This window comes from Mytilus californianus, unplaced genomic scaffold (assembly GCF_021869535.1).
Source record: "Mytilus californianus isolate M0D057914Y unplaced genomic scaffold, xbMytCali1.0.p SCAF_9, whole genome shotgun sequence".
Lineage (NCBI taxonomy): Eukaryota > Metazoa > Mollusca > Bivalvia > Mytilida > Mytilidae > Mytilus > Mytilus californianus.
In genome coordinates this window covers 34,761,150-34,776,564 of record NW_026262745.1, presented here as the reverse complement: position 1 = coordinate 34,776,564, position 15,415 = coordinate 34,761,150, and the positions used below count along the sequence as shown (strand labels likewise).

Below are 15,415 nucleotides of genomic sequence, written 5' to 3'. Positions count from 1 at the left end.
GACCAACAACAAAAGGTTCCATCGTCCTCTATTTTCGAACCTTTGTGGTCATGATCCCCTCGTGTATTCATTGGCTTTTTTTTTAAATTCCTTGTAGATACATGTAGAATTAATACGACTTCCAACTTCTTCAGGCAAAGTTGATCTAAGATTGATATGGCTATTCAATTTTATGTCCTCTTTTTATTACATCTTTTAGATCAATACAGTAACATAGTTATTTGGTTAATTTTATACAAAATCATTTGCTGTAAAAAGAATCAAAACAATTCTGTATCGCTAGCCTAGATTTTGTATGATATTTATAACAATAGATCAGCTACATCTGGAGCACCTGAGATCACCCCAGGTTTTTGGTGTGAATCGTGTTGCCCATTCTTCTTCTTGCTATGTTGTGTTTTGTAGACTGTTGTTTGTCGTTTGGTTGGTTTTCGTTTTTTGCCACGGCATTTTCAGTTCCTTTTCAATTAATGAGTTTGAATATCCCGTTTGGTATCTTCTGCCTCTCTTTTACAGTGAATACATTATCATATTGAACTAACAAACGCAGAATTGTCCATTCAGGTCTAATAAGAGACAACAGTTGTTTACAGATGTTCAAATGTTGTGAATACGTTTGGAATGTACAATCCAAAATTACCATTACTGAAGGAATCAAATGAACTCAAAATTGAGCAAGACGGGGTGCATGCATCGACAGGGTAAGAAGCGCCTCTTGCTACGCATACATCACACGCAATGCAAATCCATTTTTTTTTCAAAATGTAACAATAGGAATTAGGTCACAACCGGTAAATTTAAAGATCAGATGACTATTTTGGTATATATAATGGAATATAATTAAGATTTAAAACATCTCAAAAAGGTATCTCTCAAGTTTTATAGCTGTAATTGGGTCAAACGTAGGTCAACCATATTACATCTTGTATATATGTAACTTCTCGAATATACAGCCATAAACCAAAAATCAGCTCGATATCTACAATGAAAATTGAAAGCAGAGAAGGAAATTGTTTAAAGCAGAATTTTTCAATCAAAATATATCTTCATAATAACGTCAAGTAATTCTTAACGAAACTCGAGCGATCTGCAACCGACTACAATAGTTACACAGAATATAACCTACAAAACATTTTAAAACAGAGCTAATGTTTTTTGTTATAGTTTTGCAAGACCTGTTGTCCCAATAAGGCACAAAGTAGTTCGACCACATCAAACTTATATATGATCTGCAGCTCATTACAATAATACAATTATAAAAAAAAATATCGGCACAATATCAACCGCAATGGCTGAAAAAGAAGATATTATTTAAATTACTTTTCGCAGTCCAAGATACGTAATGAGTTCAAAATAAGACAAACTGCAACGATATTTGCAGTTTGTTACTTCTTATTAAACAACTAGAAACGGAAAATTATATAATATTTACAAAGAAAACCACAAAAACCAGTGCAGTTCGGCAATTTAATCCACATGGCGGCTATGTAGGTCGATCATCCAGAAATTTAGGAATTAATTTTAGACTAGACACCTTAAGGATGAGTGTGGTAAGTTTGGTTTCCAGTAGTACGGTGGAAACCATAGGAGAAAATTTAAAAAAAAACCAGAAAGATTACAAATGGACAACAGACGGACGTCATACACTAGGTAAAGAGAATAGCTTACAATGATCCTTAGGTAACGTGAACTAAACATATCTCGATATCAATTTCCAATAAACATGATAAAAGAGTAATGTGAAAAATAAATCTGCTTTTAACCAAAATATCTTCATCGATTAGAAAGGTGAAAGGGTGATCTTAATGTCTATACTCAATATTTTGCACAAAAGGGTGTCTCGTGTTCTCATTTGCTACCCACATGAGACAATACACGTGTTGTCATTTAGATCATAAATATATGACAGCAACTGGTAAATTGAAAACCGTGTCAAGTTCCTAACCATTATCTCAGAATCAGGGGCGGATCATGGATGAAGATGCAAAGGATTAACTTCCTTATGGTGATACGTTTCGTTTCCTTAGCACATCTTTCTCATTTTTCAAAACCTCTCCTTTTAAACAGGACAAAAAGCATATATTCCCCATTTCTCTGTCTTTTTGCAAATCTAGAAAAATGCCACTGAAAAGTTTCATAAAAAGGCTAAAAGTTTTAATGGCTGGTCGACAGCTACCATCAAACTTCCACTAAGTTGGGACAAACAATAAGCAGAAGATACAAAAGAGACAATCAAAGATCATAATAGATATAAGAACATGTGGTATGAGTGCCAATGAGACAACTCTCCATCCAAGTCACAATTTGTAAAAGTAAAACATTATAGGTCAAAGTACGGTCTTCAACACGGAGCCTTGGCTCACACCGAACAGCAAGCTATAAAGGGCCCCAAAAATAGATTGTAAAACCATTCAAACAGGAAAACCAACGGTCTAATCTATTTAAAAAACGAGAAACGAGAAACACTTATGAACCACATCAACAAACGACAACCACTGAACATCAGGTTGTAGAAAAAAACAACAATACACTGGCAAGTAAAACGAAGAACAAGTAAAAGAGGGGCTCCCACAGGGTACCCCCCTCAGGTCGCAAGGTCGCTTTTAAATCCGTTGCAAGGTCACGAGGTCGTTTTTAAGGGAAATGTACAGGTCGCAGGTCGCTTTTTCCAACATAGAGGTCGGAAGTCGTTTTTATATTTGAAGGATTTAAGTCATTGTTGTGTCGATTCTTGTGTTATTAAATCAGGGACATATGTTCCTGATTGAATCTTTTAGTTTTAAATTAGATATTTGGACATTTTGCTGTGCCCTTGGGTTCGGTTGTTCTTGTTTTGTTTGAGGCCATCCAGAGATGGCTGTCTGTAAGTTGGAAGTTCCTGCTCTATTGAAGTTCGTGTCGTCAGCTCTAGATTTATTTTTGTGTGGCATTTAATGATCAATATGCGATGTCTTTGTGCCATTAACCCATATCCGTTCTTTTCCATATTGGGACCGAAACAGGACTTGAACTTTTCGATTTTTCAGAACAGTAGTTTCAACCAAACATTCAGTACTTCACTAATCCAACACAATATTCATATTGAGCAAGTCCCCAGAACTCTTATAAAATCAACGAGGATGAAGAGCTGGATTTACCTACTGAGATACTTTGAACACGATCTATAGACTGATGGCAACAAGGAAATGTCTTGAAGACAGGGGTGTCCCGCTCGGCGCTTATTTCCATTTTCGATGGAACTCCCCCATTTGTACACAGTTGTTAGTCCATATCATGATAAATAGAGAGTATGGTACAAAATTTCATGAAGATTCGACTTGAAACTTTTCAGGAAATCATCTTAAACGCAAAGGTACACAAAAGTGAACGAACGAACGGATGGACGAACAGACCGAAAACTATATTTACCACAACAATGTTGTCGGGACATAAAACATGAAACTGGTCATCAACCTTACTTGGATACATTTGTCTCATTGGAGCACACACAGAGACGCTAGTAGCTAGTGCCCTATACGCTAGTGATGACCATCGCCCATAGTGTCCATAGTCTTTTTGAAGCAATAACCCAGACCAACTTAAATATTTTTTAAGATACAAAAATGGTCCAGAAATTATCATAACTTGACAATTTGATAGCTTATCAGGCTCTAGAAACAAAGAAACGAAGACTTCTAACCGACTATAGATACAAAAAGGGTCACAAATAGTTCAAAATTGATTATTTGAAAAGTGCATGTTGATTTAAGATGAAAATCAAACTTAACTTGTACTTTATAGTGCTAAACAGTTGGGAACAAATGAAACAAATCTTTGATCCAGTCTCAAGTTTTCATCTGGATACCACCATGGGACTGTCAGACAGATGGAAGTACGGACGGATACCCAACCATGTAATACTTCTCTACTGCGTGTAGTGGAGTATAATAAAGTAGACAAAAGTGTGATAGATGGCCAGAAAAACAGTATGGCAGACCATGGTTGGTGGGACCAACAGTCAGCAGTTTATGTTTAATAACAGACATGTGATTTGGGCATTTTATTTTATCAGATCTTCCATCCTAATAGGTCATAACGCCAGCCGATTGTTCTTCCCGATCTAGTTCTACTGGTGGGAAGAACGTAGTTTTCCGAAACAATTCTCTGAGGATAACCGAAATGGCGACAAAGGACCACAAAGGAAAACATCGCGCCAAAATGGCAAGGTCGTTTTTAGCGTGGGTGAAGTCGGAGGTAGTTTTTTCCAAATTTTACAGGTCGCAGGTCGTTTTTAGATGGCCCTCAGGTCGGAAGTCGCCTCTAAAAAGCCCGGAGGTCGCAGGTCGTTTTTGAGGTCAAGCTCATATAATCCAAGCCAGAGAGACATGTACACCTTACAATCATTTTATAGTCAAATATATTAGACCTATTGCTTAAAGTATTCAAGAAAACGATGAAACCTTACTATCGACCAATGAACCTTGAAAATGAGGTCAAGATCAGATAAACCAAGCCAGAGAGACATGTACACATAAAATCATTTCATACACAAAATACAGTTGACCTATTGCTTATAGTATTAGAAAACTAGATGAATGGGAATGACACGAATGACCCTGCTCGTAAAAAAAGCTTGAAGCCATTTTTTAGGAGTGGAAATTTGAGAATGAAAGTCCTGTAACTGTTATTTTCATGAAATTTTCAAAATTCAAAGCCCATAAATTCGACACAAATCAGTAGTGCAGAACCAGACGTAAACTCAATCTGTAACTCTTCAAAGTAGACTCACATACTGAAAATCAACTCAATATGTGAAGGCGTTTAGAAAAAGTCTGTATAACTGCTATTCTTATGAAATTTTCAAAGTCTGAAGCCTGTAATTTCAGCAAAAAACAATGGAGCGTAACCAAATGTTAATTCGATCTGTAACTCATCATAGTAGACTCACAAACCAAAAATCAGCTCAATATGAGAAGGCGTTTAGAAAAAAGTCTACAACTATTATTTTCACAAAATGTTCAAAGTTCAAAACCCCTTGTTTCGGCAAAAATCAGCAGAGCAGAACCAAACGTAAACTTGGTCTGTAACACATCATAGTAAACTCACATACTAAAAATCAGCTCAATATGTAAAGGTGTTTAGAAAAAAAGTCTGTATAATTGTTTGTTGCAGAATGACGGAATGACGGATAAGGGTAAATTATATGACCCAACAACTTTGTTGCAGGGCCATAAAAAGATCAAAACACAAAAACTGAACATTGACTAATAATGTGAGAAAATGAGGTCAAGGTCACATGAAAACCTGACAGACTGACATGAACACCTTACAATCGTTCCATACACCAATATACCAATATGAGAAACCGACCAAATCATGTAACTTTGACCTTGATCACTGATCATTAATCCATGAACTGAGGTCAAGGACAGGTGACGGATATATAGACCTTGCAAGGAACCCATATACAAAATATAGTTATCCTATTACTCATAATAAGTGAGAAATTCATGTGACAAAAAAAAACTTCAAGGATCCACTGAATCATGGAAATGAGGTCAAAGACAACAGACACATTTATACAGAAGGAAACTTAGTAAAATAAGGCATCTGTATACAAGGTATGAAGCCTCCAGGTCTTCTACCCTTTGAAATGTAAAGCTTAATACAAATAGTTTACACCTCATGATTGTAATTCTTGTGTATATAATTTTGCTCTGGATACTGTTTTTTGATTATAAAACAGCTTCTGTCCATGTTTTTGTATAATCCTATGAAAATTTTACAAAGTTATTGATGTCTGAAAAACAATAAGCTTTGTTAATCTTAATGTTAACTTAATTGATGTAAAGCTTATGTCACAAAATGTTGCAGGCTTGACAAAAATGAGCAACATGAACCCCACCAAAAACCTAGGGTGAATTCAGATCCTGCTCCACATGTGTGTACTGCACTGGTTGAATTATTTTTTTATGATTTAAAATAATTTGCTCATTTTAATCTGTTTTATTTTCAAAGTTTTTAAATACACTTCAAACATACAGTAACCGTTGCAGAAAATCATGCCATGCACTGTTCATTTCTATATATGAAATCAAGATCAAAATGGTAAATATATAAGACTATGCAAAAAGTTCAGCCTTAACACAACTGCCCATTCCTTGTGACAATTATAATCTAGTCAGATATAACACAACAGATATATTTAATACAATAGTGTTTAATCTATTTAATGACAAAAAAAGATTATGACATCTCACATTTATATTTATACACAAATCTCAAATATCACACATCAAATATGAGACACACAATTCATTTGTCTGAACAGTTCTATTGTACTGAAAGAGTACTGTTTAGACCTATTATCTATAGTTATTCTTATTTCTTATATTACTGAAACACTATCTCTATTTCTTTTTATTAATAGATAATTATTTTGCTGCTGATATCTGAATCATAAAGGTCTATTGACTATGTACATGTACATGATTATTTATCAAAGAAAATATGCATTTGATATCTGATGCATTAATAATGCCAAGTTAAATACATACACAAAATAGGTCTAGTAGACATCATTCCAGCAACTGTTGGTCAATAACAGAATCAAACAAAAAGGGCAATTTGTAAAATATGTATCAGCTATAACCTAGTTAATACAGAAATACTTAAGAGATAAAATGTGAGGAACTTAAACTACAACATCATTCATTTAAATCTTCAGATGTTTTATTTGGAAGTAAATTAAAACAACTTTGTGACTGAAAATCATTCTTTATTTAAGTTTGTTGTTTTCAAATTTTTTTTTCATGTTTGATGTTTTCTCCATTTTAAATTGTGCAGCACATAAATATGAAATTCCTCATAGAGAAGCTTAGTTATCTTTTTAGGGCTAAGGGAAATAACTACATGTAACTATTGTTTTGTCATTCCTAGCAGATTTAAACTTCCTAAACTGTTGTTGTTCTCATTTAAGCCTTTTTAAAAACTTTTCATAAATGGGGTTTTACCTTAATTTTTGGTTTTAATGATTCATTCATTAGTTGAATACTATAAAGGAATTTTTCTATAAACATTATTCAATATTGACTTACTTTTGCTGGCTCAATGGTATCAAATATTAAGCTCACTGCTAAGAATGTCATATATGGAGTACAATAAAGATAAATACCTATTTATATACTGTCAGAGTGTTTTGATCCATTAAAAATGATGTATTATTTGCCTTTTGTTGTTCAAAGATGAAGAGTTTTGTTTATTTGCAATTTTTAACAGGCTCAACAATCATTTTGACAAGAAGTAAAATTCTAGTTATCAAAGATCTTCAAATGAAAACTGGTGAAATTTGTTATCAATTACTAAAAGGTCTAATTTAGCAAATGAGGTATCATAGGTATTGATAACCATGGATACCACTTATATGTAGCCCCAGATATCTTATTTTAATTTATTCCATTTAAAAACAAATTATCTCCCCTTTCTCACCAAAATTTCATTTAAAGCTATTTTTGATTGTGTTACTCTTCCAAAATGATTTTCCACTGGAAGTTTAGCAAAAAAATATTAATCAATTGATCAATCTTCAATGATGCACTTCAGCTTGTAAATTGAGAAATTTGAACAAATATTACATATACTTTTTGTTTATATTTCTATGTGAAATGTCAACACCTCTTTTCCCCCTATAATTTCAATGTAAAAACAATCACTTGAACATTTGAGAATTTGAATGTAAAATAAATATTTTGTCTATTGCATGTTATTTCAAATAGGACTGTTACGTAAAGCTGTAATATTATTATAGCAATAATTGCTTATGCGCTCCAATCAAAATCTGCTATAGAAAAAGATGTTATTCTTTAAAAAAAGTATTTAATTTCCCTAGTTTGTAAGAAAAATATTAGTACATGCATTGCTAAATTATCATTTTCAGACTTTACACATTAAATATGCAATAGAAAATATTATGTCATTCACATTGTGTATTAAAATGAGTGGTTTTGATTACACACTAAATCCACACAAAAAATGCCAAAAGAAAAATACAAACAGTACACATAAACAAACATGGAACCCAGGTACAGCACTTTGAAAATAGAGTAATCACCCATAGAAACAATTTTAGAGATCTGCATACGTTTTAAACGTGTACAACATATTTCACACTTCTCCCTAGTAGCAAATTTAAGTTGCCTTTCCCTGGAGTCCAATGATGAGATGGTACTATACCATTTCACTTTTGTTTTGACAGCATAAACAATGCTACATGTTTGACATTATTCATTACATTATGTGTTTTCCTGATATTTGATAGATTAGTATCTCTGTCAAAATAACTATCCTAATACAATCCAAATACTATCAGTCATCATCTCTCTGTCGTACATTTCTTGCTCCAGAGGCTATTTTTCTTTTTTTAAATGTCACATTAGTGTCTTTACCAAGAGATGTCACACATTTCTCCTTAAATTTGGATCGTTTTTCTTGTGTTTTCTTTTCCTCCTGTGGTGGAGGAAGTTCTACTTCATCTGGTGGTGGTGGTGGTAAAGGAATGTGTTCTATTGGCAAAGGTTCTGACGAAGGTAGTGGAATAGACTCTGGTTCTGTTGGTATTGATGGGGGAGGGGCTTCTGTTGGAAGACCTAGAAATTCTGATACAAACTCTTCCTCTTCCTCCCTGTAAAATATAAATATATAGTAAAGTGCTAAAATGACTTTGAAAAGTACTATTAATCTAATTGTATTCTACGTTCATATTTATCTATTAAGAGGTTAACTCCTAACTATCCTACTGCCTGTTGATACATTTATTTTTGGCATTGCACAAGTCATGTCTTCTTTGACTGTCCATGACGTTAAAATACTAAATCCCTGGGATGTGTTTCAGTTGATTTTAGTCTCTTGTGCATGATTTTTTATTATAAATTATTTTTGGCTTTTAACTAGCTGTCAGTAACTGCGAGTACTCTCAAATCGTACTTTCTTGTTAATTTGACCTGTTGATACTATTTGTAATGCTTTTTTGTTATCTAATGTTTACTTATTCTGTAATATTCAGGGTTATATCTGGTCTATATACCAGCTTTGATAAGTGTTTGGTATTACTATAAATTTTCACTTCTTCGAACTATGAACATCAAAATTATTTATTTTGTAAAAATATTTCCTTTCTCCTTTTAAACTGTATATCTAACAACAAAATTATTTTCATTTACCTGTGTATAATATTATTGTAAATGGCTGATTTTTGTTTTAAGGTTATTGTTGTTTTTTTGAAATTGTTTAACATTTCACAGCGGTATAATACTTTTACTTTAATTATTCATCCCTTATTTTATTTATTTTGTATTTACATTGTATCATAGATCAAATTTATTTGTTCAGTGTATGTTCACTTGTGTTAAAATGTCTTTTGATTGAGTTAAGCCATTTCAATTGATATTTTATAGTGTGTCTTTCTATGTTTGTGTTAAAATGTCTTTTGATTGAGTTAAGCCATTTCAATTGATATTTTATAGTGTGTCTTTCTATGTTATGATGTTACACTATTGTTTCAGCTAAGGGTGAAGGTTTGGTACCATTAAAACTTTTAAACCCGCTGCAATTGTTTGCACCTGTCCTGAGTCAGGAATCTTATGTTCAGTAGTTGTCGTTTGTTGATGTGGTTCATGAGTGTTTCTCATTTCTCGTTTTTTATATAGATTAGACCGTTGGTTTTCCCGTTTGAATGGTTTTACACTAGTAATTTTTGGGGCCCTTTATAGCTTGCTGTGCGGTGTGATCCAAGGGACTGTGTTGAAGACCGTATTTTGACCTATAATGGTTTACTTTTATAAATTGTGACTTGGATGGAGAGTTGTCTCATTGGCACTTATACCACATCTTCTTATATCTAGTAAGCTAAAATCCTTCTAGCATAAAACTAATAACAACTTTTTCTTGGCCTGCAAAGACACCATATGGTAATTTGCCAGTTGGCTGATTTAAGATTTAAGGTCACATGGATCTGGCACTAATTAAAAATGCATACTAGAAAAATGACAAATTAGCAAGGGCACTACTTACACATTTTAGAGTTATTCTAGCACAAAAAGATGTTTAGAATTCTAAATATGTGATTTTTTTCACAAAAACTATGTTTTCTACCACAATTTTTGTTCAAATTTCACACATATGGAAATGGGATTTTCTTTCATTTAAGAATTGAATGCTTCTTTTTGTAAATTTATTGTGGTGTAAAAGCGTTGACCGAAGTACATTTTGTATGAAGCGCGGAAGCGCTTTATTCTAAAAATGTGCGCACAGTCAACGCTTTTACAACCCTATAAAATTACTAAAAGCAGTATTCAATACTTATAATTACATTTTTTCGCTAGGATCATGAAAACACGATTTTTATCAAGTTTTTCTTTTTATTTACTTGTGCACTAAATTGTGGAAGCTCGTGTCATCATGAATGTTACAATTCATTTTGAAATGAAGATTAATTCCTGAATGACGCGAGATTGCTGTTAGCCAATCAAAATAACGTATTATAATAAACATACATGTAATGTAATTATTATCATTTACACTGTGCATTAAAATTATGGAAGTTGGTTGAGCCAAAATCTTGATTTATCATACGACAATTAAGTGCTGACTGACAGACAGGGAAAAAAGTGATTACTATAGGGCACTCACTGCTGACAAGATTGCAGGGCTCTAATAAACAAAAAAGCACAATGTGTCAATAGTTGGCTAAGAAAAATCAATTTGGTTTCAGCAGTTTAATCTCATTTGATGTATTCAAAAATATTTGACTTATCTTAGTGAATGGTGAAAATGCCTAATATGACCAATGTAATGGTTACAGCTAGATACCTGATGACTTGTTTACAGAAAAGAAACGAATTCATTTGTTGTTTTATGTGAATAAATATTATAACTTCATTAAAGAGGAGGCCCTAAAAAGCCTGTGTTGCTCAAACAGGTCTATGGACATCTTCAACAATAGACACTCTCCACCATTGTGGACTAGAAAAGAGTTCATGACAAAATTTTGTTGTTGTTTTTGATCTTGTATTGCTGATTAATTTTTTTCTGCATACAGTATCTATCTATCTTCTTTAGATTTTGCCCAAAACACAAAAAAGGGTAAAAACGATTTCGTAAAAATCTGACTGATTTGTAGATCTTGTCTTTTTGATAATTTTTGCTATTAAACAAATAAGAAGTCAACTAACGATATCTGCCATTTGACTTACTAGTAGATCTTTTCATGCTGATCATTTTTGCTAACTAAAGTGTCTATCTATCTATTATAGTTTTCAAGATAATAGGCAAAAACACTAAAAATGGGTAAAAATTGTCATTAAAGAGCATTTACTCCATATAAACAATTAGCCTTAACTGTAGATCTTGTCTTGCTTATCATTTTTGCTTATAGAAGTTTTTATCTATCTATTATAGTTTTAAGATATTAGGCAAATATACAAAAAATCAGGAAAAATCGTCATCAAAGGGCAATAACTCCAATAAGGAGTTGACTGACAATTTCGGCTTAGTTCACTTATTTGTGGATCTTGTCTTGCTCATCAATTTTGCTATTTAAAGAGTCACTCTTTCTATTATACTTTTCAAAATAATAGCTAAAAACACTTAAAAGTGGACTTGTTTAAGTACCCCATTGAATAATTGTCTTTAAAATATTCCTACACTTTATACATTTCGTACATATTTTTCTCCTCACAAACAGAGAATGATTGAAACAAACAAATTGTACACTCACTGATGAGCAACTGTTTGCCATCTACCATAAGCTGACTGGGGTACTCTAGGAAGTGGCCCCACTGTAACTCCAGGATCACTTTCATCTTCATCTGGATCTTGCTGAAATTAAATAACCTTTCAAAATAGATTTTTGATCATTTTAAAGAATTTTAAAGTTTCAAGACATGTCATTGTTGAACATGTTAAAAACTGAACTTGTTGGTTCATGTCTGTCCCATTTTTTTTTTCTTAAATTGGTTGGTTATAAATTAGGCCATCAGTTTTCTTGTATGAATTGCTTCACATTTTTCATATCGACCCTTAATAGGCGATTATAAGATATGGATTTTTCTCATTGTTGAAGGCTGTACTGTGGCCTATAATTGCTAAAATCCACTGCATTTGAGCTCTGGTGGATAGTTGTCTCATTGGCAATCATACCACATCTCCTTATTTTTATATATTTTTTTTTTATAGCTAATGGTTTTCTTATTTTAACATTGTTTCTTTAGTTTTATTTCATTAAGCTTCCTGAAACATAAATTTAGAGTGGCATTAACTACAATTTTGACAGTAAAAGTTGAAATATTTAAAGTATGCTTTTATTCCATTACAAACATTTACAAGAACAGGATATTGAATAATAATTCACTATTAGCAGTCAGTTTGGTTCAATTTTGTCAAACTAAGTTAAAACAGTTTGTCAATACATTGTCTTGCAAGATATAAATTAGTCCTCATTTTGATCTATATCCATGCTGTATGTTTAAACCTCATTTGGTTGGGCACTAATTTGTTAGTTAATGCCGTAGCTTTGTTTGAAATAAATTTGTTGTTATAGGATTTGCTCAATTTTTCGAGTAGCTTTGTGTTAGAATAAAAATCTGTTGAAGGAATGCACCATGTATTAAATTCAAAATTACTTTTTGTACCTGAGTAAGAAATAAATTTCCATTAAAGTTGGAAATACAAACCTCTTCCGAAGCTTTTTGTTTTTCTTCTTCTGCTTTTGCCTTCTCTTCCTGGGCTTTTTGTTCTTTTAAACTGACAAATTCCTCTGGTGCTACCCAAATTGTTTCTGAAAAACATTTATATAAGTGCTACTTTATCAAATAAATCTAATAATTTCTCTATCAGAACTATTACTTCATTACCCCTCTATGCACACAAATTTATCCATATAGAAAAAAATATACAAGAACAGAGTTCCAATGTCCCTGCTTTGCACATATTCTATCTATCCAAGGTACAAAGGGCAATAACTAATAACTGTTGTTCTTTAACACTTTTTATTAATATCTTAGAGAAATAAAGGCTTTAGAGCAAATGCGATGTGATTTCCATTATAATTAATATTTCCAAGGGGCATAACTCGTTAAAAATATTTGATCTGAACTCATTTTCGAAAGTGTCAAAGACATTGCTGATATGAACCTATGATATAAATTTCATAAAAATCTGACAAGAATTGTACACATTAGAGAGTTCATATGGCAATTTTCCATATAATTAATTTTTCCAAGGGGCATAACTCGATAAAAATTATTGATTGGCACTGATTTTCAAACTCACCAATGACATTGCTGATATAAGCCTATGATATAAGTTTCATCAAATTCTGACAATAATTGAACACATGAGAGTGCTAACGATGCAATTTTCCATATAGTTAATGTTTCCAAGGGGCATAACTTTTTAAAAAATAATTGATCTGCACTGATTTTCGAACACGTCCAAGACATTGCTGATATAAAGCTATGACATAAGTTTCATAAAAATCTTGCAAGAATTTTACATGTGAGAGTGCTAACAAGACTGGACGCCCGGTATTTCTATGTCCTCCGCAACACGTTGCGCAGGGGGCAATAAAAATAAAATGTTAACACAGAGACCTGTTTTGTGTGTGAAACCTAATCATAACCTTTAACAATCGTTGGTGTAAACAACTGTGTTAACAGCAAACCTAATCACAACCTTTAACAATCGTTGGTGTAAACAACTGTGTTAACAGCAAACCTAATCACAACCTTTAACAATTGTTGGTGTAAACAACTGTGTTAACAGCAAACCTAATCACAACCTTTAACAATCATTAGTGTAAACAACTGTGGTAACAGCAAACCTAATGACAACCTTTAACAATCGTTAGTGTAAACAACTGTGGTAACAACAAACCTAATGACAACCTTTAACAATCTTTGGTGTAAACAACTGAGGTAACAGCAAACCTAATGACAACCTTTAACAATCATTGGTGTAAACAACTGTGGTAACAGCAAACCTAATGACAACCTTTAACAATCGTTAGTGTAAACAACTGTGGTAACAGCAAACCTAAGTCTTGCGATATAAGTGTGTTACAGCAGAAAAATCATTGTTTTAGCATATCAAACTATAATAAAAACTGCTTTGCTGAGAGCAGCTGGATACGCCCGCAGAGGTCCAACCCTGAACAGTTGGGGCAAAAATGGACACAATATTCAAGCTTGATACAGGTCTGAATTTGGATTGTAATTAAATATTTGACATATTATATGTTTCTGAATAAATGTAGTCAAAGAACTTGAAATTGGTTATATGAATTGAATTTATATTCAATTAAAGATTTCTTGCTGTTGTGCAATACACTATGCTGTTGTGCAATACTTAGTAAATCTGTTGTCAAGACTATAAACAAATAAAATTTATAAAATTCTAAAAGGAGCTTACATCAATAGATATAATCAATTCACCAAAGTTTCATAAGAATTGCTGAAAGCAGTTTTGAGTCATTGTCTGAAAACTGGAAAATCCCACCTTTTTTAGTGAATAAAACCCCATAACTTGGAAATGTAAAATCTAAAATTTATAAAATTCTAAAGGGAGCTTACATCAATAGATATCAACAATTCATCAAAGTTTCATGAGAACTGCTGGAAGCATTTTTGAGTTATTGTCCGAAAACTGGAAAATCACCCTTTTTTTATGAATAAAACCCCATAACTTGGAAACGTAAAATCTAAAATTTTTAAAAATCAAAAGGTAGCTCATGTCAATAGATATAAACAATTAACCAAAATTTCAGGCAAGTTGGTGAAAGCAGTCTTGAGTCATTGTCTGAAAACTAGAAAATCCCCCTTTTTAAGCTCACCAGGGCCCGAAGGGCCCCATGGGAGCTTATGCCATCACTTGGCGTCCATCGTCGTCCGTTGTCTGTCGTCGTCGTAAACTATTTCAAAAATCTTCTCCTCTGAAACTACTGGGCCAAATACCTTCAAACTTTAACTAAATGTTCCTTAGGGCATCTAGTTTATAAATTGTATCCGAAGTTTTGATCCATCGACAAACATGGCCGCCATGGCTAAAAATAGAACATAGGGGTCAAATGCAGTTTTTGGATTATATCTCAAAAACAAAAGCTTTTAGAGCAAATCGGACATGGGGTAAAATTGTTCAATTGGTCAAGATCTATCAGCTCTGAAATTATCAGACGAATCGAACAACCCATTGTTGGGTTGCTGCCACCGAATTGGTACTTTTAACAAAATTTTGCAGTTTTTTGTTATTATTTTGAATATTATTATAGATATATATAAACTGTAAGCAGCAATAATGTTCAGCAAAGTAAGATCTACAAAAAAGTTAATATGACCATAATTGTCAATTGACCCCTTAAGGAGTTTTTGCCCTTCAAAGTAAATTT

At 32.8% G+C, this 15,415-nt stretch overlaps 1 protein-coding gene across 1 annotated transcript in view; it reads right to left on the bottom strand.

The window, feature by feature from the left end:
• Positions 1-6,183: 6,183 nt before the first annotated feature.
• Positions 6,184-15,415, bottom strand: part of LOC127715660 (WW domain-binding protein 4-like) — a 32,234-nt gene continuing 23,002 nt past the window's right edge. The window contains exons 7-9 of the mRNA XM_052221823.1: positions 12,708-12,811; positions 11,753-11,853; positions 6,184-8,659 (exon numbers count right to left, since the gene is read on the bottom strand). Coding sequence (XP_052077783.1) covers positions 8,344-8,659; positions 11,753-11,853; positions 12,708-12,811 — 521 coding nt within the window. The 3' untranslated portion in view covers positions 6,184-8,343. The remainder of the gene's footprint in view (positions 8,660-11,752; positions 11,854-12,707; positions 12,812-15,415) is intronic.